At 37.7% G+C, this 27979-nt stretch overlaps 1 protein-coding gene across 4 annotated transcripts; it reads left to right on the plus strand.

Annotated features, from left to right (window-relative positions):
- The first annotated feature begins 366 nt into the window (after positions 1-366).
- On the plus strand, positions 367-27971 carry LOC119789564 (protein kinase C delta type-like). 4 transcript variants are annotated; one of them, XM_038294522.1, is made up of 17 exons: positions 367-538; positions 15141-15271; positions 15418-15690; positions 18083-18251; positions 21926-21957; positions 22075-22160; positions 22836-22965; positions 23096-23196; positions 23276-23360; positions 23568-23692; positions 23785-23958; positions 24655-24746; positions 24834-24896; positions 24984-25122; positions 25329-25517; positions 25607-25735; positions 26846-27971. In XM_038294522.1, exons 2-17 carry the CDS (start codon positions 15163-15165, stop codon positions 27002-27004), a joined length of 2055 nt encoding a protein of 684 aa, XP_038150450.1. In that variant the 5' UTR covers positions 367-538; positions 15141-15162; the 3' UTR covers positions 27005-27971. The 4 variants fall into 4 exon arrangements, with proteins under 4 accessions (XP_038150450.1, XP_038150426.1, XP_038150441.1 ...); XM_038294498.1 differs by having other exon boundaries at positions 368-538; positions 23276-23408; XM_038294513.1 differs by having other exon boundaries at positions 368-538; positions 23276-23408; positions 23571-23692.
- The last annotated feature ends 8 nt before the right edge of the window (positions 27972-27979 follow it).

Genomic DNA, 27979 nt, shown 5'->3' on the forward strand with positions numbered 1-27979 from the left:
ACTATAACCCATAACCAAAAAAGCTCAACTTAAAATATCGGTAGAAGTTGGAAAGAAAATGCTCCCCTTGAAGGTCCAGGTGGAAGTGTGATTGGAAAGAAACATCCTGAAACAGGATCTCCATTAGTCCATTTTGTGAAAAAAATAAAATAATTAAAACCACAACGATACGAAATCAGAAACACCTGTCAAAAGACAGGTGGAAACAGTCACCTACCCCCCACCCCCCAACCATCCTTACATTGAATTGTTTTTGTTTTTTGGGGGGGGGGGTTTTGTCTGTAGGTGTGTATGTGTGCGCGCGCGTCCGGGGTTTCACGGGAATTCACCTGGATAACGTCATACGCCGCGCGCTCCCAGCTAATGAGGCGCAGCGCGAGCTGGTAGGCAGAAGTAGAAGAAGCTTGAATGAACAGGCGCACTCCGAGGCACTTCCTCATAAGTAGCCTTAATATTGCGGTGGATTCCAAGAAGACCTGTTATTAAAACTCTAAATTTGTGACACAACAAAGGCAGCCTTCAGGTCGAGAAGAAAGCGGTGAGTTACTGAACTTCTTTCGTGTTTTGCAGAACTTACAACTCGGTGTTTGATAATTGGGAAAACAATGCAGTATCAGCCTGTACCTGTTTGTTCCAAGTAAAATGTTTTGTCTAGTTGCCTGTCATTATTTTAAGCTGTTTTTGCCATATTTCATTGTGAATTTTACCTGACAGCGAAACGAGTTGTATTTCTGTCTCGCTGGGCTGGTTGGGTCAGTGTAGTGGAAGAGCTGCAATTAATCACGTGGCAGCTTTTCAAAGCCAAGGCAAATGTGGACATTTCTCTGGTGAGATGCTGTGGCCCTTTTCATGAGCTGTCCAAACAAGAATGGATCAGAGGAAACACTCAAGTAACATAGGAACCCATTAAAAGTACAAAAATAAAAAAATACACAATATGTACACAAAGCCCCTGGTGTGAACCCTTAGAATCAAAACAGAACAGCAACAACTATTCCCACTGCTACTAAAATGATGTGTGTTGTTTATAACAGCTTTAATGTCATCTATAACATTATCTGGGTTCATAAACTTAACTAAAACAGGTTTAATTATAAGATATTTTAGTTATAGTACAAGGTATCATACTCATGAAAATGGCGCTTAATTAAAAAATGATAATCTTGTTTCTTTAATTTAGGGCGGTCCTGTCAAGTACATTAAGATTTATGACTGTTTTTAGTTTTAGTTTTTATGGTACAACTGTCTCCTTTCCACATCTGGAAAACTTACAAACGGCTGAGTTTTCTTTGCTTTTTACTCAGGAAAGGAAGTATAGTAGCTTTTCTTTAGCCAGCTGACTGTGTAGCAGTGAGTAGGAACCTGTGTGGGAGAATGCTTTTAAAACATATGTGTTAGGTTGGCCATGCCTTGTTCTGGCTAATTTATTTTATTATGAATCAGAAAAAGAAAATACAGACTCAACTCAGCCTTGAGACACAATTTTTCTATCCTTTTATTAGAATGAAATTGGTAATAAACGTAGACCTGAAAAACAAACCGTAGCGTTAGGTTGTTTATCTGTTGTGCACAACTGAGATCAAAGTCTATAATTCTGAGATAACAAAGGTACCTATAACTTGGCACTGACTTTACAACAATACAAACCTAATTTAGTTGTCTAAGTGAAAATGTGAGTAGTGATAACGGCTCGCCATCATGGTGGAGTAATATCTTAAAAGGAAGTATCTTTGACAGCTGTGGCGTTGCTCGGACTCAAAAGCCGCAACATCTTCTGATCGCTGGCTGAACAAATGAACAAGTGTTGAAATTATTCCTTCGGTTGCTAAAGTCTTGAGACACTCCATCTGCTATTGTGCTGGGTTTTTTGTTGTTGTTGTTGTTTTGTTGAGACCGCAGAGCTTTAAGAGCACAGTTAACATTATTTGCCCACAGTCACTACTGTGTGAAAATAGGTCGAGGGCATTGTGAATCATTTTGGAGGGTAGACGCAGGGACATCTGCTCCGCAAGCATCCTGATCTTTTGATAACTCAAAAATAAACAAAACAGGCGGAACATGTTTGCTTTTATGTTAAAATGTATGTTTAGATTTAGATCCTAAAACAATAGTGCAAATTTTATATTATTATGAAGAAGATCACCTGAAATAAAATCTGAACTGCAATAAGTCTGCTTATTCTCACAGTCCTTTCTTGTTGTGTGCTGTAAGAGGTAAACCTGCTGAGTGTCTTAGAGGCAGTGTGGGTTTTGTATCTTGCCTAAGGTCATTTCAACATGTAGCCAAGGATCACGCAACTAAACTTTAAATGTTACACTCCTCTGTCTCCTGAGCCACACATCCAGGTTTAACCCATCTATAACTGTTAGCGTCTTTACTCGGGTGTAAATCAGGTTTTTCATGGCTTATACTGATTTTCATATTAAACCTGCTGATAAATTTTTGATTTATATATATATATATATATATATATATATATATATATTCCATTATCTTTTTTAAGAGTAGAACTTAAGTTTGTTTTGAACATAATAGAGCTTTATTTAGGCAAAAATGTCAATAGAAATAATGACTAAGAAATCAACCAGTTCTCCGTTGATCAAGTATAGAGAAAAACTAAGAGGGTTTTATTTTCAATACAGGTGCTGGTCATAAAATTAGAATATCATGAAAAAGTAGATTGATTTCAGTAATTCCATTTAAAAAGTGAAACTTGTATATTATATTCATACATTACATACAAACTCATATATTTCAGATGTTTATTTTGTTTAATTTTGATGATTACAAATGACAACAAATGAAAATCTCAAATTCATCATATCAGAAAATTAGAATATTGTGAAAAGGTTCAAAATTGATGGCCCCTGGTGCCACACTCTAATCAGCTAATTAACTCAAACCACCTGCAAAAGCCTTTAAATGGTCTTTCAGTCTAGTTCTATAGGCTACACAATCATGGGGAAGACTGCTGACTTGACAGTTGTCCAAAAGACGACCATCGACACCTTGCACAAGGAGGGCAAGACACAAAAGGTCATCGCTAAAGAGGCTGGCTGTTCACAGAGCTCAGTGTCCAAGCACATTAATAGAGAGGCGAAGGGAAGGAAAAGATGTGGTCGAAAAAAGTGTACAAGCAAGAGAGATAACCGCACCCTGGAGAGGATTGTGAAACAAAACCCATTCAAAAATGTGGGGGAGATTCACAAAGAGTGGACTGCAGCTGGAGTGAGTGCTTCAAGAACCACCACACACAGACGTATGAAAGACATGGGTTTCTGCTGTCGCATTCCTTGTGTCAAGCCACTCTTGAACCACAGACAGCGTCAGAAGCGTCTTGCCTGGGCTAAAGAGAAACAGGACTGGACTGCTGGTGAGTGGTCCAAAGTCATGTTCTCTGATGAAAGTAAATTTTGCATTTCCTTTGGAAATCAAGGTCCCAGAGTCTGGAGGAAAAGAAGAGAGGCACTTCATCCACGTTGCTTGAAGTCCAGTGTAAAGTTTCCACAGTCAGTGATGGTTTGGGGTGCCATGTCATCTGCTGGTGTTGGTCCATTGTGTTTTCTGAGGTCCAGGGTCAACGCAGCCACATACCAGGAAGTTTTAGAGCACTTCATGCTTCCTGCAGCTGACCAACTTTTTGGAGATGCAGATTTCATTTTCCAACAGGACTTGGCACCTGCACACAGTGCCAAAGCTACCAGTACCTGGTTGAAGGACCATGGTATCCCTGTTCTTAATTGGCCAGCAAACTCTCCTGACCTTAACCCCATAGAAAATCTATGGGGTATTGTGAAGAAGAAGATGCAATACACCAGACCCAACAATTCAGAAGAGCTAAAAGCCACTATTAGAGCAACCTGGGCTATCATAACACCTGAGCAGTGCCACAGACTGATCGACTCCATGCCACGCCGCATTGCTGCAGTAATACAGGCCAAAGGAGGCCCAACTAAATACTGAGTGCTGTACATGCTCATACTTTTCATGTTCATACTTTTCAGTTGGCCAACATTTCTATAAATCCTTTGTTTTTATTGGTCTTCAGTAATATTCTAATTTTCTGATATGATGAATTTGAGATTTTCATTTGTTGTCATTTGTAATCATCAAAATTAAACAAAATAAACATCTGAAATATATGAGTTTGTATGTAATGTATGAATATAATATACAAGTTTCACTTTTTAAATGGAATTACTGAAATCAATCTACTTTTTCATGATATTCTAATTTTATGACCAGCACCTGTATATTTAATGCATAAGAAATGGATCATAGGATGAACTTTTAGAACATATCCTCTAATAAGATACATTTGATTAAATTTAGGGTTTGGATGCCTAAGTTCTAACAGTAATGCAATTTTTATAAAAAAAAATGTTCCAAGTCAAAACTTATTAATAGGATTTTCTCATCTCAAATCACATTGGTGCACCTCTAGTTTGAAATGATACAATAAACAAGCAATGTAAAGAAGAAACCTTCTCATAATTGCATGTAAACGCAAACACATTCAGGCACAATTTAGGTTTATTTGCACAAAGAGTTCTGGGCGCTGATGCTTTTGCTCATCACATGCCATTGTGCTCTTGTCACAGCTCTTCTTTTTGTCCTGTGCGCACACTCCTCCTTACAACTTGGTATCCTGTTTAGCTCCTCTGGTTTAGATTCTATTCTGTTGGGCTTAACTAAGCCTTTGTGAACTGTGAGCGAAGCAGAAATGGACACCTCATTTTAAAGCATGCTAAGCAAACACACATTCAGTCCCTGACACAGAGGCAGGATTCTTTCCATGTCGGTTGCAGCTTTGGCATCGTTACAAAAGTTAGTGCTCTCATGAAAGAAGCCAAACCATTTGGGGGGCGACTTTTTGACCGTGATCTTCATTAAAGGCATATCCTATTTGACATAATGCAGCATCCCAAAATAATCTGATCGCCACCATGTGTGTCTGTGTGTGTGAAGGTGCATTTGGTCTGGTGCTGTTTACATATTAACCTTGGAGGGATGGAAAAAGGCAGGCTTCTTGCCAGTCACCACTGAATTTCATTAAAGGCTTCTTTGTTCAGGGTTATTAGTTCCTGTTTGTGAAGATAAGTTGACTTGCATTCTTTCAAAATGGAACATTAAAGACAAAATGTCTCTGTAAGTTTTGAGGATTAGGTAGAGGTTTGTAAAAAGGTTTTACTTACTTGATCAAGTATGAAAAGAAAGTCATGTCACTGGAAAGATTAAGAAGCCCCCTGTCATATTCTGTTAAAGCAACACTTCTGGAGTCAGGTTCTGTGTAAACATTATTGAGATCTGAAGTAGAAAACTCGCTTGGTGGTCCATTTCTTTAAACATGTTGCTTAATGAGGCTAATTACTCACTAATCTATTGGAGGGAACAAGACATCACCAAAAGAAACAGCAATCCCAAAAAGACTGCAGCAGCTTGTGCAAAAGCTGTTTTATAAAAGTTTAAAGCTTACAGTTTTCTATTGGTAGCCATATAAATAGGTAGCTGATTGCTTACATAGGAAAAAAGAGTTGGAGGCAGGACACTGCTTATCCTGGGAATAAAATGGTTACATAGTTTGTTCAAATGTAAGACCATGTTAAACTCTAAAACATAATACTGACTTAAATGTAGGGTTGTCACGATACTAAACTTTTCAACTCGATACCGATACTAAGGAAAATATTCGATACTCGATACCATTTTCTATACCACAAGGATAAAAACAAAGACTCCAAAATTCAACAGAAATTTTCATTAATAATAAAAATACAATAAGAATCATATTTTGAGGTTGTTTGCTCTGCAGAATATTAAGCAAGCTTGGTAAAAAAACTTAAAAAATTAAAATTAAGTTTTCTTTACTTGGCTATGCTTTGCACAGATAGCAATGACACTAGCCAGACCGGTTAAGAAACAAAAATAATTCTCAGCAGCTGCACCTGTTACAAAAAAAAGTCTGAAACTGAAAAGTGCACAGAATTATTCAATCACATAGTGTTCAGAAAGTGCATTTTCCACTATTCTGCACTGTATTGATACTTTTGAAAATTAGTATTAGGATACAACGTTTCAGTATCGATACTTTTTTGAGTATCGATTCTTTTGACAACCATACTTAAATGCATTCTGTTTTAGTACTTTGTTACTGAGTACGAGTTTTGTTTGCATTACATGTTATGTGAGAATATTATTGTTTACGCCCTTACCTCTATTGGTTAAAATGAGCTAGAAGGCGGGGTGTCCTTCTCTTTAAATAATAATCACTTCCGAGTAAATAGCCATTCCAAACATGCTGATGACAGAAAGAGGCATCTAATTTGGTCATCTACAGCAGGTAGGTTATTAGCTGCTTATAACCATTCAGTATAACCTCACTTAAAAAACCTAAACCAGCTCCTAACAACTTTGGATAAATATTGGTTCTATTTCTAAATACTTTTTATGTAATTGGCTATTTGTGACAGGATTTTAAGGGGCTTTTTGTCCAACTTCTTTTTTTATAATGCCACAAACATACAACTGAAGTATTAACCGCAGTATCTGAATCCAACAAGTGAAACGTTTTTTTATGCATATCAGATATAGTCAAAGAAAAATGATTCTTGTTCTTTGAAAGATTTCAATGAAGTAGGACCTTTGTTCAGATTTGTTAGTTAAACGGAGCAGAACTTGTTTATGTGTCTGTTGCCCAGAAGGCAGAGGCAACTAGAAATCCATGCAGCTTCTTGTAGTAATGTCCATTTACGCGTATGTCATGTTGATGAAATCGTATATTGCCCTGATGCTTGGAGGCGGCCTCCAATACCCTCACAATTTGCCTTTAATTCAGACAGTCCTCCTACATTTGTATTTTGTTAGCTGGAAGGAGGGATGTTATCTGTTTGCAATGCTGGTTTATCCAGCTATATTTGGGAATGTTGTTATAGAGACGGTCTCCAAAAACAAAAAATCAAGAGATTGTGTTAGAGATAGATTGATAGATTTTTTGGCATTGGCTGGTAGCTGCGTACCTTTAACTATTAATGAGTGCATTCAGCAGTTATGCTTTGAGATCTCATGAAGCACATTCATTACAACCATCTCCATTTAGTATCCATTATTATTGTTTTTTGTTGTTGTTTTTTTTTTAATAAATTTTTCTTTTTTGTTTAGATTGAGATTTGTGACACCTGTTATCATTTTAGGTCTTTAGACCAGCTGTTGGCATCTTCAGTCCTCGAGGGCCGGTATCCTGTAACTTTTAGATGTTTACTTTATCCATCACACATAAAATAAGTAGTTATAAGATTAGCAGGGCTCTGGGGAACTTGACTGCATTCCGAGGAGGTAATTCAGCCATTTGATTCAGGTTTGTTAGAATCGGAAGGAATAGCAGCCCTAGAAGACTGGAATTGCCCACCACTGAATTAGACTGTTAAAATAAAAGGTATCCAAATTGGCCTTAAAAAGTACTGTTTTGAGTTAAAGATTTTCTACTGCGTTGTAAATGACCCATCCATTTATATAAGGGAGGAAAGTATAAGAAAAAAGACATGCAATTAATTGCAGTAGCTGTTTCCTGCAGGTCTGCTCTGTTTGCCTATAGTGGCTCTGCAGCCACACTTGGCCAAAACAGCCGATACTAACCCATCATAAATAACCAGGAGCTTCATGGTCCACATACAGAACTAAGCAGGAGGGTGGGGGGTATATTTGTCATGGAACCAAATAGGTTCTTTCAGTATCAGCAATAAAGCTAAAGCACAGCTTTTCACTCACCAACACCACAGCTGAATTCTGAACCTACTGACTCCACCCCTCTGGTTCATATTGGTTATTTGAATTTGAAATTTTACTACTCTGGAAATTTTCTATTTTATATCTGTATATCTAATTCAGGGTATTCATATTTTTAATAAGAATACCCTGAAATAATAAAATAATAAATAAAAAAGTGTATATCTGTACCTGCTTCCATCTAATAAAAAAAAGTGTATATCTGTACCTGCTTCCATGATCAAAATAGAGCATTAGCAGTAGTGACTGCTCCTTCTCTCTGCCGTGTTTCTGCAGGCTGACTGCTCTGAGGCACAACTTTCTTGGCATATTCACATGCAAATGACAATCAGGCCCTTGAACAATGAAAAAAAACCCATAGTTTTCCTAAAGCAGCAGAGGCTTCTGCGATCATGACTCAAACATTCTTAAGCTTATGGCATTAATGAGAAAAAATCCGTTTCAGTATAGTAAGAAGATTGTATTTTCAGATTTTTCAGCAAATTCTGAGCAATTTCTAGAGAAAGATCTTGCAGCTCACAGGTTTGAAAAGCTTACAAATACTTTTAGAAATCTGTAATTTACTAAGTAGAAATCTTTTTAAAAAACAATTAGATAAAAAATAAAACACAGGAATAGGCAAGAAAATTCCTGCATAAAGATTTGTTCATTTCCTTGAACTGAGTGCTCCACATCTGTCATCACCCTTTTTTAATTGTGCATCCCATCTGCCTGTCTTTTTAATTGTGGTTGGGAGTTTTGCTATAGTTGTGGAATGTGGAAAGACGGGTCTAATTTTCATGCAAGGTGCAATCATGGACAGGTTTTATATTTTTCATGATTCAAAATATTTCCTGATAAGATTTGCTGTAACTATGCAACGTCTTTGCAGCAGCATGAGTCTGCATCTTTAACGTGAAAACCGTTGACAAAATGATGTTTGAAGTTACCTTCACAGCTTCTCTCCCTTTGTGTGTTTCCGGTACTTTGATTTTTAAAAGCATTTGGTAGTCCTGACTCCTGCTGCCTCTGTAATGCATGCAATTTTTGTTGGACACACATCACAAAGACAATTCAACTATCAGTACTTGCTTTTGTGCTGATGCTTAGTAAAAGTATATTTTATGGCATAGACATTTGTTTAATGATCTAATGAAACTGGATTTCCCCCACATTCATAGCCTTTTAAAATTATGCTCAGTCAGTGAGACACTTAAGGACCTCTGCAGGTCTGTGATGGGAAAACTCCTTTTGTTGGAAAGACAGATGCACATTAGACATCTGGACAACTTTTTAATCATATGTCAGTATGTTCAAAGCAGGACATTATGCCTTTAAAGGAAAATAAACACAAGTGCTACAGTAATTGCATACAATTTTCTGGAAGATTTGTCTATAACGTGTACATTCCGACTTTGATAAAATGTTCCAATCACATCAAGAAGCTGCAAAGTAGGAGTAAATAATAATTTGAGGTGTAATTTTCAAGTCAGATAAAGCAACTGTTTGTCAGTTTAAACTGTCCTGTAAAACCTCCAGTTAGGTGGAACACTGATGGTTGTCTGTAAATCATTTGAGACAAAAGGAGGGGTACATGTCAGAATTTTAAAGTTAGAATTAAGTTAAATTCAATCCCATGCTGACAACCCAAGGCTTTTCTAAATGGGAAACGTTGAACTAATCGGTCTTTATGATTTAATTGAACTATCTTTGTAAAGTGCCTTAAGATGATGCCCTCTAAACTGAACTGAAATGAATTGAATTGAATAGATCCTTGGGTCGGCTCAGCCAGCTGACAGCATCTACTTTCAACTGATGCAGAATTCCTTCAAAAGTCAGCGAAAGAATTGTTTATTGTGGTCTCAGCTGGAAGTTAAGATGAATCAGATTAAATCGACTTTACGGATGGAGAATATGGTCCGTGTTTTCAGCCTTGCCGTGTTTAGACTGGTGCATCTAATTCTGTTGATCAAAATCAGTTGCTGTTTACTTGCTCTTTAAACTGCAATAAACCAGGATGCAGTCTAAGAAGCCTTAAGGAAATAATTTAGGATGACAAGAATAGACTTCTTCAGCAATCATCTGGCACAACTGCAAAGACATTTTCATACCAGTGATCAATTACACAACAGCCTGGGAAAATTTGCCATTTAACAGTGTTTTCACATAGGAGAATCTGTTAGTTATTCAAGAGGACTGATGTTTAGCTAAACTATTAACCTTGGGAAGACATGAGCACATGCGTTGGTGTCAGTTAGCAGCCAATTTAATAATTGTGATTGTCGACCTCACTGACCTGCTGATAACCTGCTGACTCACGGCGAGCTCCCAAGCCTGTTAGACCTGCTCGGTCTCTTCTTTCTGTAAGGAACAGATCACACAATTGAAGCCCTGTGAATTACAGGACCTGTTTGCAATGCATCTACTGTGCATGACTTTGATTTTAATCTACCTTTTGTACACAGCTATGAGCTTCTGGTTCCATGATTTTTTTGTCTTTAACACAGACTAACTTATGGAAAAGTACCAACTTCTTTTTGATTTCTGTTTAAAATGTCAATAATAGTAAAACCCAGAGAATCTTTTAAATTTCCCCCCTTTTCCCCAGATAGTACTATTATAACTACTTTGAATTTATTATATTAATGGTTGATTTTGTTTTGAACATTACAAAATCTCAGTTGAATCAGCTAAGGTGTTATTTTTATTCCAGGGGCGTGATGATGATATGTTTAACTAACAAAATTAAATAATAAACTATATGTAACATTATTACTTGTTTGTCGTCTTTATGGGGCAAGCATTTTGTTAATTGGAATCTTTACTCAGTGTAATATATTTCAGTATACTTCGGCAATTCTAGAAAATATTTTATTTTTGATTCTTTAAAAAGCTAAGGAACATAGGATTTTTGAGGGTTTTATAAAGGAAATCAAAGTGTAAGAAATCAGTGTTTCATGGCCTCTTTAGCAAACATAGATTTAACCAGGTTTTAAATGTAGTTCATATTCCCTAAAAGTAATTAAATAGCCTTTTCATATAGCCTTAAAGCTAACTTTTGACCAACCCCGATCTCTTAAAACTGACATTATGTCCTGACAGTAGACGATAATGACAATTGTGAACCTTTTAGCTAGTCCCAGTTCTATCACAGTTTGTACAAATTGTTCCTGTCCTCTCACCATGACACCTTTTATTTTTCTGTAGCGTGTCTGAAATGCTGCCAGAGAAATGAACAGACCCTGTAACACAACCATAAAACAAATGAATACTTTCAGAACTTACAGAAAAAAATGTTTTGAACATAAAAGCTGAGTTTCCAGCTTAAAATCCTTCCCTTTATATTGAGGGTTTAATGGTAAATTCTCTTTGGCGGATGGCTTTATAATTTATATTTTAATGCTTTTAAAAGTAACAATGTGGAGTGGAGTACTTACTTGATTCATATACATATATGCATGGCACTTGATTAACAGAATCACTTTTATTAGTCAAGAACACTTCAACACAGGTACAGTGGTAACAGGAATTAGTCTTCATAATGTTGAAATGTCAGCTTTTGTTGTATGAACCCATCAATCAACATGTTTTGCTCTGTTCTGCTTTAAACAATACATCTCTGGTTAGTTGTTAAAATAGTTTCACAAATGTTCTTGTTAAGGTGCCATCAGATGCAGTTCTGCTTTTCTGTCATATTTACTTTGTATCATTTGTTGCTAGTCTTATATTAACTCTAAAACTGCATATATCTATGCTTTAGAGAACATTTGCCTTGTAAAAATTGTAATGAGGATACTCTTCAAACTATGCTGCTCATGTGTCTGATAAGTTTCTTTTTGTTTTTTTATTTTTTAATCTCTTACCAGTAATACCTGGTAACCCACATGTTTTTTTGTTTTTTCCCTGAAGATGCTGTCACCACATCACTGCAGGTTTTCAGTCTTAAGGGTCTTTTTTTCTGCTGGGTTGAAAAAAATTTATTTTTCTTTTACCCCTAGTTATCCTCGAGGATTTTATTTTTTTTTTTTAAGTCTTTAGCCATTTCCTTACCCACCCTTTTCCCCAAATACAAGCAGTCAGGTTTTCCACTCCCTCTGGAGAGACAGGGTGCCTGTTTGTGCATAATGTCCATGAAGCAGTTTTACAATATATACGTTGAGCCCAAGACACAAATTGCAAAAAAAAAAATCTTGGTCGATAATTATGTTTATACTTGGAAAATATGAATTTCTCAGCCCATGTGTTTCATCTCTATGGAAATTTTTAACAACTATTGCATGTCTTAAACAGCAGTCTAAACAAAACCTGGATTCAGTTCTGATAAAGCAGCTGCAGAGTAACATTTGACATTAAAAGGAGGTTAAGGGCTCCAATAATGAATAACTCAGGGCCACTTCTGCTCTGGTTGTCACTTCCTTGGTCAGATCATTAGCTTTCTGCACATACTACAGTTTATTTCTGTTCACCACTCAACTTAAAAGTGAACAAGTGTGTCTGAGATTTAATGTGGCTGCGTCTGAGGTTTCTTCTTTGTTTATAATTCTTACCAGTAGGACCAGTCGGAGTGGGAATTTCCATAGCCTTTCAAAGTCACTTAACTGCTGTAGGAAAATGTTCAACTAAATTCTTCGTTCACCTCAGTGAAGCAAAACAAGATCTTTGTTCAGCAAGAGCTTAAAATAGCCCTGTGATTACCTTTTTAGTTGACTGAGACACACGTGTGTACATACATAACAGCATGCACTGCTTCAGTCTCCTGGAGCCTCCTAATGTACGACATTCAGCTCAGTAAGAGACAAAGCATGAGAGCAAGCATGTCTCAATGTTTCCCTGAGGTTTTTACCTAAAACCGGTTTTACAAAGTTTACAATTGAAATTTATTCCAGGTGACATATGCTTGCTTTAAAGTCTTCCTCAACCAATGTAAAAGCATTAATTTAGAGAAATGCCACACAAAGAGGTTGGTGAAAGGAGACACTGAGGTTAGCAGGGCTGCAGTCAGGAGACAAAAGTGGCAGCTAGCTTATCGGAGCCTGACTTGTCTTTATTGTAGCATGAAGAATGAGTAGAGGGATAGTGGTTGTTATGCCACTGATAGATTTAAAATTCAGTAACATTTTAGTTTCACTTCATATGTTCACCTGCAGTAGCCGCCATTTAACCACTAAAGGCAATTAGGGCAGATGGTTAATATACCAATATTGCAGAATTTAAAGGTGCACAGTAATATTAAAATTAGTCCTCAACCAAATTTATGAAGTCGATGTGTAAAAAAAAAAAAAGCAAGTTTTTAGGTTGAGTTACAACTTTTTAGGCAGTAAACAATTATTGATTATCTGTAAACTTCTGCCAAAGTTACAGAGCCGACGTGTGTTTAGCTCCTGGTTCTTGTCAAGTTAATATATGCCACATTTATGACAGAACAGGCCTTGTAAAAATAAATAAATAAAATGTGTGTATATATATATATATATATATATATATATATATATATATATATATATATATATATATATATATATATATATATATATATACACCTTGTTTCAAATAGAGAGTTGGTGCAGTTCTTACCTATACGAACACATCTATACAATAACAATTAGTATTGTAATTAAACATTTTAAATGGAAAATATAGTTATAATATAAGTTTTTCTCAAGTTTAAGTTCAACTATGTGTGGGTTTTTTCACTAAAGCACTTGGTCTGATTGGTTCCAATTCAGTTCAAAAATACTTAATTAATCCTAAATGGAAATTAAATAAAAAATTAAACATAACTCTAGTAATATGGTTTAGATTTAATTTCTTTGGTGGGATTTAACATGCTGGCTGATTCTCTTTCACATGTTTGAGGTAGCTAATGTCATTAAAATATTATTTAAAATTGAACATGTCCAGCAATGATTTTATGCTGTGCATTAGGAATTCTTCACACTAGAGAGCTGCAGAATTTCTATTTTTGTCAGACACCCCTTTTATTTTTCTATTGTCGAACAGTGATTGTCCTACTAGAGTTGCACCGAACAGACTTGATAACAATTTATTTCGCTATTTTGCAGATTTTATTACTTAATTATTTTTTTCAAACCGTTAAATCTAACCAGCATGAGTTACAAAACAGAAATAAAATGTGCGGCAGGTGCTTTGGAGTTGGAGATTTAAATCAAATAGAAAAATTTTAATTATATAGAATATATGCTTTAAAGCTTTCTCCCTTTAACATTTATCTGATGTTATTTAAACTACTTAAAACACGATGCATTAAGGAGGATTAAGTGTCTCAGTTGATTGTGCAGATAAAGTGGAAATGAGCTCATTTTAATGACTGACTTACTGGAGGACCTTATCAAGCCTAATGGCTGAGAAATAAAGACAACATACACAAGGAGCCCGTTTGAAGCAACTTTGGTCTTTATCTTTTGAATAAACATGGAGCATTTCAGGTAAAACATCAATAGTTTCATTTTACAGAAAACTTTAAAAAAGGATTTCTCCATAGTGATTTCTCCATTCTAATCTTTTTCACAGTCCTAATAGGAGCCCGATAACATTTAAGTCCCCTCAGTCTTGCTCTGCCAGAGCAAGACTGAGGGGAGAAAGGTTAATCCATACAGGGTTTAAGAGGAAGTGTATAAAGAAACGCTTCACTAAGAGATTAAACTTCATTAAGGAATGAATTTGATGCATTTTACTGCTTAAATCCTTTGGTTTACCACCTAGATATTTAAAATAGTTTTATTAATGAGTGTGCTTTAATAGAAACCTTAAAGTAGGTAGGAATGTGTTCTAAATGGACCCATGTAGGAAAACTATATGAGATTAGTCGGTTTTATTTTGTTTTTGAATATTTAGCCTATTGAAACCATCTCACTGGCTTATCTTGCTCCTGCTTGAAAGTGCCCCTCCCCCATTACTAGAGCAGGAGTTTGCATTATGCACCAAGTTGAATAGAAACCGTCTACTTCCTCTATAGAAACTAAAGACTGTTAAGTGCCATATCTCTGTATTACTGTTACTATCCTAAATACTTCAGGCCCCTTTCAGATTCAGATTTAAAAGAAGTTTCAGTCTTGATGTTGCTCCTGATTATGGACAGGAATATTAACATCCTTATTACTCACCAGTTTTTTTGCATGTTCATGTTTGTATCTTGGTAAATTATCTTCGGTGATAAGCTTTAACTCTTAAAGGGTAAGGATTCCTTCTTGCCATCTCCCTGATGTTTAGCTCCATTTGCAAGTCTAGGTCAGGATTCAGGCTGGGTGACTCAAAATGATTATTATCTCCAGTAGTTTGTGATCTACCAGGCTGGATTTGGGCTCAGCTCTATGTTAGATTGAGACATTCCCTGATTGTTGGTTTGTGTTGTTTTTCAGGAGTCCCAGGTGAGTGGTCACCATGGCACCCTTTCTACGAATTACCCTGAATGGCTATGATATGGGTGCTCTGCCCGATATGGAAAACACCCCTATCTGTGCCATCAGGGTTAAGGAATCTCTCACTACAGGTATGTCCCTGTGTATATGTGTATGATTATCGTTATGACTATTATTAACCTGAACTCTCACATTGAGAAAGTAAGCTTGTGGATGTCCAAACGAGTGCAGTCAACTCCTGGGACTTTCTTTTGATTGTGCTATTGTCTTTCCACAGAGCGAGGAAAAACGCTGGTCCAAAAGAAGCCCACCATGTTTCCTAGTTGGAAGACACATTTTGACGCTCACATCTATGAGGGTCGTGTCATTGAAGTTGTCCTCATGAAGAGCTCTGAAGAGCCTTTGGCCAAGGCCACCATAGGTGTGTCGCAACTGATGGAGCGCTGCAAGGCTTCTAGAAACAGAAGCAATTCTGAGTTATCGCTGGACCTGTATCCATCAGGGAGAGTTCACATCATCTTGCAGTATTTCCTGGAGGACACAGATACAGGTAAACCAAAAGCCTGATTTGATGGTGATCATCATTCCTTAGACTTGGACTTAGACTTCCTTTATTGTCATTGCACACAAAAAAAACACAAGGTGAATCTTGACAACGAAATGTCGATTACTCGGCTACCAGTGTAACAGAGCTAAGACCTTATTCCTGCGCAATAAATATGTTTACTATAACTAAGAGCTAGCTATATACGGGGTAAAGAACTACTTATCATTCCTGATGTATTAAGTGTGTTTTAACTGCTTAAGAGTTCTGTATAGCGTCCAAAACATTAACATCAAACTCTATCTTTAGAATGTGTTTTTTTTTTTTTTTAGTTCAACACAAAAGTCTGAAGACCATCAAAAAGATAACTGCAAAAAATGTAGATGTAGTTCCATAATAAATGCACCACTAAGGCCATCACGAGCTGCTGATGATCATTATATTTTGTCATTCTTTGGATTATAATACATTAAACAGAAAAGAAATAGGCTGCAGGTTGTTTTAATGGTCAGAGTTTTATTAGGGGCAGACGGTGAGGTTAGTGCTCAGCATCAGGGAGTATTTTATTGCTATTTTTAAACTGAATGGTGATTAATGCTGTAGTTATCACATGTGTTTTCTTATTGTACATTCATTTTTAAAAAGGCTCCTCTGAATCAATGTATTGTTCCAAAAGTCACACAGGCATATTTTTTTAACAGCTGTAGAAAATCAGGAGAAAAGGCTGAAAAAGTGACTTTAATGCAAAATACACAATCTCTTTTTTTATTTATTTAAAAAAAAAAAAAAAATATATATATATATATATATATATATATATATATATATATATATATATATATATATATATATATATATATATTATACCATCTCAATATAATAGATACAGTTTGATATCATATCTCTCAAATAACTCTAATGACATGTTTGCAAATCTTTAAATAGTCAAAAAAATTTAAATTAGTCAAATCCAATTAAGGTGCAATTACAAAATTATCTGATTTTCTACCAATGTCCTCCCCTTTTTCTTTACTGAACTAGACTCTCGCTTTAAATGGGTCAGAGTTTGTGTCCTTCCCTCCTTTCCTATCTGTGCAGGTGTGGATTTTGTTGTTGTAATGACAAAACAAATATTCTGTACAGAAATGCAGCCCACAGGACTGTTCCTTATCTTTAGGGTCGCTGCTCTTTTCTGTCAAACAGAAGAGATGAAGTACAATGTTGGAAATGAAACCACACCAAATGAAGTCATTGTTCTTTCTGGGCCAAACAATTTTCCCCTTACTCTGTCCTAATACCCTAGACTTTCACACTGTTCAAAATCTTGAAAGTACTAAATTACCCAAAGAATGTATTTCTATATGAATTTCAATTAGGGCTGCAACTAACAATTAATTTGCAAATCAATTAATCTGTCGATTATTTTTGGAATCATCATTTAATATTAGCAAAAAGTTTCCTTAAAGCAGAATTTTGGCCAAATTGAACCAGGTCAAACTATAGCTTTTCCATTTGAGGAGTTCAGGATAGAGCATATTGAGAGACCAAAACATTGTTTTTTTATCTTAAATGCAAAATGTTTACACATTTCTTATACAATCTTTTTTATAATTACTGCTCTAAGTGGGTTGCTCTGTCAGCTAAAAGCATGTTTTAGAGTCTCTATACTCCATTTAACCAATTACTAAATTTGTTTATGATTATTTCAATAATCGTTTAATCCGATTAGGTGTTTCAGCCCTAATTTCAATCCAAAACAAGCAGACCTAGATGTCTTTTTTTATCCGACATCAGTAGACGTGTAGAAGTGAGTGTGGAGATCTACTGTGAATGGGCCCCATTCTCCATCAGTGTCCACCCACACAATCAACGGGTTCCCCATTTAGATAAATTCCCAGTGTTACGTTTGAACAGTGCTAAGATTCTGTATGCTTTGCATCTACCGTCCCTCTCCAATCGAACTGTTTCCTGTGTTTGGGTCACTATGAATCTCTTCCCAACATACATCTGTTAAACTTATCACTTTTTCCCCACCATAAGACATTTGTCGCCATAAGGCTGCTCCTTTTTTCCCCCCAATTGTTCCTGTGTCTGCCCCTGTCTCCTGCCAACCCACACACCTTCTCCCTTCCATTTCACCACTGTTGTTTGCTTTGTTTACTAATCCCACACCTTCTTCCCTGAAAGACTCCTGCTGTACTGACTTGAAACAATTTATTTAGGATGGTATTTGTCTGTATTCTCATTAAAATAAATTTTGAATGAAAAAAAAAACCCTTAAGGAGAGGTAGAATTCATTACTTCCCAGTAAGTTGATGATGAGGTGTACTGTAGTTGAATGTACGAAATCAACATTTTAATGCTGTGAGTGATGTTAAAATCTATGTCTGCTCCTCAGATCATCTCAACCAGTCCGTTAAGGCTCCTCCTCCAGATGGAGTCATGACTCTGAACAGGAGGAGAGGAGCTGTAAAGCAACCAAAGATTCATGTGGTCAAAAACCATGAGTTTATTGCCACGTTCTTCCGCCAGCCCACCTTCTGCTCCGTCTGCAGAGACTTTGTCTGGTGAGGTGTCATCCTTGGTTACATACCAGTAGTAACTTCCTTAGCCTGATTCTGTCCTTTTGTGGACTTCTCATTCTTTTTTTTGCTGTCCATTATTAAAGTTTTGCATGAAAGGTGTTTTATTACCGTATTTTCACGACTATAAGGCGCACTTAAACATCTTTTTTTTCCCTAAAAAAGTGCGGTGCGCCTTTTGGTGCGGTGCGCCCTATGTGTGTTGTAACTGCGACTTTTGAGACCACCTCATTGAGGAGATGATGAAAGAGTGGCTGAATGTAAGGAGACCAGGTGTTTTTTTTTCCACTCATCACCATCGCTGTTAATATGTAACTCCATGCGTGCCCATCTCACAGCTGAAGTGAAAAACATGGGGAAACAAATTAACGCTGTGCTCGCTGTTCAACCGCTCGACATCGGTGTGAACCGGACCCAGCAGGTGCAGCAGAAGCAGCGAGTTTACATGCAAAGTCAATGGTTGACGTGCGTATAGGTGCAGCAAAAGGTCCCGCAGCGCGTTTTGAGCAGCAGGCGCTGCGTCGGGAGCGTTTAAGCATCTGACGCACCGCCAACCCGCTGCTGCTGCTCGAGATGGAAAAATAGAAGTTTTGCTGCTGGACGTGCCGCATCAACCAATCAGAGAAGCTGATCTGGGAGCTGACAGCGAGACAGACCCAGCGCTCTGATGACATATGATATTAACGCAAATGAAAAGGGCTGGATGGATGAGGAGATGATGAAAGCGTGGCTGAGGCAGGTGTATGTGAGGAGACCAGGTGTTTTTTTCCACGCATCACCATCGCAGTTAATCTGTGACTCCATGCGTGCCCATCTTACAGCTGATGAGAAAAACATGGTGAATCAAATGGATGCTGTGCTCGCCGTTATCCCGGGGGTCTGACAAAGGAACTTCAACCGCTCGACATCGGTGTGAAGCGACGGTTCAAAGTAAGGCTGCGAGCGGCGTGGGAGCGATGGATGACAGACGGAGACCACAGTTTCAGGATAAGTGGAAGGCAGCGCCGGGCAAGTTACGCACAGTTTGCGGATGGATTGTTGATGCTTGGACTAACGTGTCTGCTGGCTCTGTTGTTCAAGCTTTCGCAAAAGCAGGCATTATTTCTGAGGAGCCGCGCTGCACGGAAAGTGACTCTGACAGCGAAGAAGGGGAAATTGGCATGTCTGATTTAGCGCAGCTGTTTAATTCAGAAACAGAGGATGATGACTTTGATGGGTTTGATTAATACTTTGTAATAAATACATTAATAAAGCACAATCATACTCAGTTTTGCTCCCGCTCTATTTTTCTACCTGAAAACTTAATTCAACAGCAGCCTCTGGGCCGGGTCTCCTCCGGTTTCACCGCAGCGGCTGGCAGGTGTTTTTTCATCTAAATAATCTAAATCTTGCAGCTATATTTGCTGTGATCAGTGGGAATAAAGTAGTTTTAATATGTTTTTAAGTGAGAAAGTCCACCTGAAAACTTCATAATTGCAGTCAGTTCATCCAGATTATCTATTTCTGTCGGAGGCGCTCAGACCCCCACATACCAGCGGTACACCGACAGCAGAAATCCCTTCAACAGCAGCCTCTAGGCTGGGCAGCCTCCAGGTTCACCGCAACTGCTGGCAGGTGTTTTTCATCTAAATAATTTTAGCTGCAGGCACCAGGATACCGGTAATAAAAGCGAACAAATTCCGTCGGCAGGTTTCGGGATTTTAAGTTAATTTAGGAGCGATCACAGCGCTGTGTCATCTGCGATGTGTCTGTCTCACGGCCAGCACCCAGGTTTGATTAATAGTTTGTAATAAATACATGAATAAAGCACAGTCATACTCAGTTTTGCCCCCGCTGTATTTTTAAATACGCAGTAGAGGTATTTAAAGGTAGTAGAGGACATGTACCGGTATATAAAAAACGCGCCCTATAGTCCGGTGCGCCTTATGTGTGTGTTAAATACAGAAATGGGACACATAACTGAGAGTGCGCCTTTTAGTACGGTGAGCCTTATGGTCGTGAAAATACGGTATTTCAGCACTGCACATCTACAGATTGCAATATTTCTTTGCATTACAAATGTATTCTTGCCTGGCTTGTCAGTTTGGACAGACCAGGGAGGGCATGTTTTAGTAAATTTTTAATGGACATTACTGTTCAGGGGTATTGTTTTTAAAGGAATAGTACACCCAAAACATGATTAGCCTTCATTTTCTACTCACCCCCATGCTGAACAACACCCTGGAGTACTTTTTTGATATCTCAAATGCATCTGGAGATCTGGGAGGCTTCTTGCTGTCTGCTGACATTCAAATAATGGAGGTCTATTGTGCCCGAGACAGAAAGGTCCATAAAAGTCCACAAAAACGTGTCAATATTCCTCCATACTGCTCGTCCAATGTATTCCAAGTGTCCTGAGTGGGTAGCATCCAGAATTTACTCGAAACGAAGTCATTTAGAATGTTTTTAGAGCATAAACAGTAGTGTATAGGATTTCCTGAAAGCGCGCACATGCGCGTTCACGAGCCTACGGAAGCCGGCAGACCAAACCAGCGCATTCAGCTCGGCAAAGAACTCCTGCTCTTCCTCAACACTGAAGTTTCTTTCTTTGCACAAGTAAACAGCACATTTCTTCTTCTACGCTTGCATTATTGGCAGAGCAGACGCTGAATGCGCACTTTCATCTGGTTTGGTCTGCCGGCTTCCGTAGGCTCGTGAACGCGCATGTGCGCGCTTTCAGGAAATCCTATACACTACTGTTTATTCTCTAAAAACATTCTAAATGACTTCGTTTCGAGTAAATTCTGGATGCTACCCACTCAGGACACTTGGAATACATTGGACGAGCAGTATGGAGGAATATTGACACGTTTTTGTGGACTTTTATGGACCTTTCTGTCTCGGGCACAACAGACCTCCATTATTTGAATGTCAGCAGACAGCAAGAAGCCTCCCAGATCTCCAGATGCATTTGAGATATCAAAAAAGTACTCCAGAGTGTTGTTCAGCATGGGGGTGAGTAAAAAATGAAGGCTAATCATGTTTTGGGTGTACTATTCCTTTAACGTTATCCTCCTTTAAACCTGGTCAGATTATCCCTCACCTTGTGAGGCAACCAGATTTTCAAAAGGCTTCTAAGAGAAGACCCAAGTAACCTGCCTGTTTGCTTGTTTCTCAGCAATTGAGCTGTAAGTTGGAACACCATCATTATAAGCATGAATCAGTGTCTGGGAAATTCCCGCAAGACTGTCAACTCATCATCCAAGAGTAGGGAGTGTCAGCAATCTGTGAGCCAAGCTCCTCCTCTATGTATCCAATCTACCAAAAATACGTTCTCTTTACGGACAGACAGTAGAAAGTCTTGATTTTTTTTCCCCCTAAGCCTGTACCTGATAGTAACCTATATTTAACCTACTTTCTATTTTTGTTATCTCTTATCAGTTTTGATTGTAATAAATGCAAATCCATTGAGCATACACACGCTATTAGGTCTATTTTTTTTTTTTTGAGACTCAGATAAAACATTTTTTGCATATCAATAAGGTTGAGATCTATAGACTAATCCAAACAAATCCTAGTGTCAGTCATTCCAGCCACCCAAGTCCACAAACATGAAAATATTTCCTTTTTTCATGTCCATGATTTAAAACATTTTCCTTTCTTTCACCTATTTCAAATAGGGGTCTCAACAAACAAGGGTATAAGTGTAAACGTAAGTTGCTTTTAAGCTCATCTCCATATTTTTGCACGTTTACTCTTTTGACCTCTATTACCTAAATAATCCCTAGCATCTAAATGTACGCTTTATCTCATTTTTTTTTTACCCCAGAATGCAATGCAGCCATCCACAAGAAGTGCATCGACAAAATCATCTACAGGTGCACTGGAACAGCAGCGAATAGCCGTGACACTATGGTAGGTGAAGTTGATGTTTTCCAGTGTGCATGCAAAATGTCAACATCAGATCAGGTTAGTCCAGCAAGGCATGTTTTGTTTTACAAATATCAGCTGGAGGACATGGCTGGAGTATTTACTGCACTAAAATATCAAACTTGACCCAGTTACTGAGAAAAATACTATTTCCAAACACTATTTCCATACTGCAGCAGCTTTTTTTTTTTTCTGAAAGTGAGGAGGTATATCAAGCAGAAGAAAAAAACAACAGAGTTAACAAAAAATATCAAACTGTTAACTTCCATAATTGGAGCAAAACCAATAAATAGGAGACAGCTTAGCACTGAGTTACAACATAAATCATTTGAAAGTATAACTTCCCTGTTTGGCAAAACAATAGCCTAGATAGCACTTGGTAACAGATGTACCTAACATTCTTTATCAAGCTTTGTACCTTTTAGAATAAGTTTATATTTTAATGTGAAAAACAAGCATTTGTCAATTTGCACTGAGTGAGCAAACGTTGATCTGGTGCACACAAAACAGTGTCTTTTCACTTGTTTTATGCAATATCATTCAGTTCTATTCTGTAAATCTGTAAAAATGTTAGCTGTTATGGTCTGTTAATTATAACAGTAATGGTATTATCCTTTCTAATATCTCCCTTTTATATCTTTCTAATTCTAATGGATGTAGTTCCAGAGGGAGCGCTTCAACGTTGATATGCCGCATCGCTTTAAGGTGTACAACTACAAGAGCCCCACATTCTGCGACCACTGTGGCAGTCTGCTGTGGGGTCTTCTCAAACAGGGCCTCAAATGCAGCGGTGAATCATATTAACCCTTGTTTTAATTTGGACTTTACGTTCTCTTCGTCTTTCAATTCTACCATGAGGCTAACTTCTACACTTTGAATGTATCCCCCACATACTGCTTGGTGCTCCTGCTGCTGAGCAGACTGCAACATGAATGTCCATAGTTACTGCCAATGCAAAGTGGCCAATCTGTGTGGAGTCGACCAGAAAATGTTGGCAGAAGTTCTGTCTCTAATTGCCAAGGTTGGTGGATCATCAAGCTTTTTGCCTTTTTAGTCATTAAAATCTGTGCTTTTACCCTAAATATTTGTTTTTATTACAGGAAAATGAAGTCAAGAAACAGGATGACTGCAATGGACCAGAAATTGGGATTTATCAAGACAGGAGTTCAATTACAAGTCCGAGTGATAAGACATGTACAGTAGAAGACGAGCTATCGGGGGAGGATGTTACATGTGAGTTAAATGTTGATTGTTATTCTCCTTACATTGTTGCTTTTTTATTTGTTTTATTATTTTTATATGTTTCTGAAGCGCTAGATTTCCCTCGGTATTTGCATGTGTATTTGTTTATAGATTTGCATATTTATTTACTCAAAGTGTCCAAATTTTCAGCAGGTGGAAAAGCAAAGAGTGTGAGGCCGGCCCCATCCCAAGTAAAAACCCAGCAGTCACTCATGCACCTCAACATGGAAAACCTAACCTTCCATAAGGTGCTGGGAAAAGGTAGCTTTGGCAAGGTATGTCCTGCTGTCTTCACCGTTTATCTTTTCCTCTCTTTAAAATGTCGGAAAGCAAACCTTCCCATGGTTATCTGAACTCCCACATCCAGGTGATGCTGGCAGAACTCAAAGGAACAGGGCTGTTCTTTGCTGTAAAAGCCCTCAAAAAGGATGTGGTTCTGATGGATGATGATATTGAGTGCACCATGGTGGAGAAAAGAGTCCTGAGCCTGGCGTGGAACAACCCTTTCCTCACTCACCTCTACTCCACATTCCAAACTAAAGTAAGAACATCACCTATATAGCACCCTAAAGTTTTCCTGCCCCTTTCATTTGTAGGTTGAGCTTCAACCCAGTTGAACACCCATAGCAAGACTTTGAGTTTATGTTGATACATTTCCAAAGTACTCTACATCTGTTAGTAAAACAATGTTCTTTATTATATCTAGGGCTGCTAAAGATTATTTTGCAAATCGATTAATCTGTCGATTATTTTTTTTTTATTAATCGATTAATAATCGGATAGCCAAAGTTTCCTTAAAGATTTTTTACTAAGTTTAACCAGGTGAAACTAAAATGTTTCCACTTGAGGAGTGCTGGATATAGCATATTGACAGATGAAAAAAATGTTTAATCTTAAATGCAAAATGTTTATATATTTTATTTCTTTTTTTTTTTTTACAATTTTGATATAATTACTGCTCTAATATGGTTGTTCTGTCAGTCAAAGGCATATTTTATAGTCTCTACCCTCCATTTAACGATTAATCACGATTAATCTGATTAATTGTTTCAACCCTAATTGTATCCTTAAGGATTTTCTTAAGAGGAGTAAACTTAGGCTTCACCGCTGAGTAACAATTCCCAGCTGTTCATTAGATAAGACCACACATCCAGCCTGCGTTATCTGAATGATTCTCTCTATGCTTGAGTTCCTAATGTCTCATTTGTGAGCTCACAGTTCTATCTTGTTTTCTCAGGAGCATCTCTTCTTTGTAATGGAGTTCCTCAATGGAGGCGACTTGATGTTTCACATACAAGACAAAGGCCGCTTCGATATCAACAGAGCTACGTGAGTACACACCAAGATAAGAGTGTAATGAGCAGATTTATAACTGGGACTTCATTGACGTAAAGCGGTTTGACTTTTTACTCCCAGATTCTATGCTGCTGAGATAGTGGTAGGACTGCAGTTCCTTCATTCCCAAGGAATCGTCTACAGGTAGGAGTCTTTGTTCCGTAAAATCTGCAAATACAACAAAGGACACTATATAATCATTCAGTTAAATGTATGTATGTTTATCTACAGAGATCTGAAGCTGGACAATGTCTTGCTGGACAGTGATGGACACATAAAAATAGCAGATTTCGGCATGTGCAGAGAGAACATCTCCAATGAGAACAAAGCTGGCACATTTTGTGGGACCCCAGACTACATTGCACCAGAGGTTAGTCTGAGGAATTCCTTTTAAGTGTTCTGAACAAATATGTTCATATATTCTGATGTTTGATTTCAATTAAAAGCTTCACTTTGCTTTCATTTATTTGCATGATCGTTTTTGTAAATGCATGTTTGCCTCCTGGTGGCCTTTCTAGGATACCACAGCATCTACATCAAACATAAACCCATTTCCTATTGTCTACTCTATCTCAGATCCTGATTGGACAGAAGTACACTTTCTCAGTGGACTGGTGGTCATTTGGTGTGCTGGTCTATGAGATGCTGATTGGTCAGTCACCATTTCAAGGTGACAGTGAGGATGAGCTGTTTGAAGCCATCAGGACAGAACCCCCTCACTACCCCCGATGGATCAGCAAGGATTCAAAGAGCCTGCTAGAGCTGGTAAATGAGTAGTTGTGTTGAAGGTAATGTCACAGATATGTTTCTTTTGTTTCTGTTATTTAGTGAATTTCCTCCTGTCTTTCCCTCAGTTGTTTGTGCGAGATCCAAAGCGCAGGTTGGGGGTGGTTGGCAACATCCGAGAGCACTCGTTCTTTAAAAACATCAACTGGACTTTACTGGAGAAGAGACAAGTGGACCCGCCGTTCAAGCCCAAAGTGGTATGAGAGTATGATTTATGGGCTTGCTGAAGGGTTTAATAATATTTGAACTTAATTTATCTCGCATTGGAGAAATTTACCTCTGCATTTAACCCATCCCCTTGGGGAGCAGTGGTCTGCCATCTTGGGACACCCGGGGAGCAGTGTGGGGTCCCAGCGTGGCAGTCTGTGGGAGTGGGGCTTGAACTCAGAACCTCTGGATTCTAAGCTTCATGCCCACTCCACTTATTGCTGTGTATATTATAGCTGATAAAGCAGAAATTTCACTTCCTGGGAAATTAAGATAACACAATAAAAGCACACAAAAAATTCCCAAATAGTTAGATCACAGCCTATGCAGCCTTGAGCAGACTGATGATTTGGCTTCTTTTCCAGCTGACAGTCAGTGTTGTGCCGTATACAAGCATGTAATTGGAAAGTTTTGTGGTAGGAAAATGTGGGCATTTAGTTAGTGTAAATGCTTTATGGATTACCGGAGCCTGTTAAGCACAAAGACGGTCATATTTTATTTTTAAAGCTATTCCTGTACCACAGTCTCGTCTTTAGATGAAAATTTATCTCTTGTTTAAAAATTAAGCCCCCAGTTTTAAAGGGAGAGACTTGGAATCCAAGCTTCTTGAGACCCAGTCTAAAGCGTCCACAGTCGGTGATTTGGTAACCCATGTCACCTGCTGATGCTGGTTTGTTTTTATGAAATAGAAAAAACTTCTGCACCGGCCCAGCATGCTACCCTCTGTTAAAAGGCTTTATGGAGATGCTGATTTCAATTCCAGAAAGACTTGGCATCTACCCATACCGCCAAAAGCACCAATAACTGCTTTATTGACCTTAGTATCACAGCTGTAGAGAATCTGTGGAGCATTGTGAAGAGGAAGATAAGAAACATCAGAATGAAACCTTAGAAGAGCCACAGGCACTCACCTAGACGTTGCTGTAATAAGTCATTTATTGGTTCATGTTATTCTGTTGGATCTTTGAGACACTTCAAACGCATCACTAAACAGTAACTCATTGAATCGAAGTGTCAAAAGAAATATCTTCCTGAATATTTTGATTTTGCCCTTGTTGCTGTTCATTTTAAAATTAACGTTTTATTTCTTGTTCTAACAGAAATCTCCAAGTGACTACAGCAACTTTGATCGGGAGTTCCTCGGTGAGAAAGTTCGCCTGACCTACGGTGATAAAAAGCTGCTTGCAACTATGGACCAGAGTGCATTTAGGGGCTTTTCCTTTGTCAACCCCAAACTGGAAGAAATGATGAGAAAATAAAGAGTTAAAGTTCTCACTCAGGACACAGAAATAGACTTATTTTATTCCATTTATCTTCATGTGGTGTTTGGGCAACTGATTTTGTGCCTGGTTGTAACTTTTATGGTTCCTTGGATAGAGGGGCAGAAGAATAGATGGAAAAGTGTACGATCTTACCTCAGCCGTCTAAATGCACAGGTTTGAAACAGAGCATAAAGCTTCAGATAACTAAGGGAGGTTCTTAAACCAGTCTCACTTTTTATACTAAGGGGTATAAATCAAATATACAATGTACTGTATCAAAGCTGTAATTCACAGGCACAAGAGTAACACTTTCTTTTTTATAAACAATAACTTTACTTTGCACATGCAAACTGATAGAGTTGATGGTACTTGGAGCACTCACTCTAGGCTGCACTTTTTGCACCTTTTGCTACCATATAAACATTTTTTAAAAGGTTTTTGAGTAAAGATGCTTTATTCTATGCAAAATTGTGCTGAATGATAAACACTCAGCTGGTTCATCCAATGCAGAGAGAAGTCTATGCACAGACGGTTTAAATCTGTTCTGAGATTAACTATATATACTATGAAAAAAAATTACTGGAAATGCTTTCCTCAGTGTCATTCATTGCATTTTTTTCCAATCAGACATCCAGTCTGAATTAAAAACAAAAGTGTAAATATCACACAGTTTATTAAGAAAAAGGATAAAGGAGGCTCACTCTGCAAAAAGTTGTTGCCTGTTAAATGTTGCGACTCTACATCTGTATGTAATGAAGGATTTTATTTTATAAGGGAAGTGGCATTTCTATCAAGGAACAGTTAATTAATGTTACAATATTTAAATGTCATTATCTAATAAGAACATAATACAACTTTGTATGAAATAATCAGCATGTATTTGTTTATAACTGTTTAGTGGAGTTCGTTTTTTAACGTCTTCATCTTTTCTTAATGATTCTAAATAAATATACCTGTAAACCTGTTTCCTTC

This window comes from Cyprinodon tularosa, unplaced genomic scaffold, assembly GCF_016077235.1.
Source record: "Cyprinodon tularosa strain WSP-4 unplaced genomic scaffold, ASM1607723v1 ctg11, whole genome shotgun sequence".
Taxonomy (NCBI): Eukaryota; Metazoa; Chordata; class Actinopteri; order Cyprinodontiformes; family Cyprinodontidae; genus Cyprinodon; species Cyprinodon tularosa.

What these genes read in the sequence shown, in the direction of transcription:
- LOC119789564 (XM_038294498.1), top strand. Translation starts at nt 15,163, where the DNA reads ATGGCACCCTTTCTACGAATTACCCTGAATGGCTATGATATGGGTGCT. An exon ending in CCTGGAGGACACAGATACAG is followed by an intron (nt 15,691 to 18,082) that starts GTAAACCAAAAG and finishes TCTGCTCCTCAG; the next exon opens with ATCATCTCAACCAGTCCGTT. An exon ending in CGCCGTTCAAGCCCAAAGTG is followed by an intron (nt 25,736 to 26,845) that starts GTATGAGAGTAT and finishes TTGTTCTAACAG; the next exon opens with AAATCTCCAAGTGACTACAG.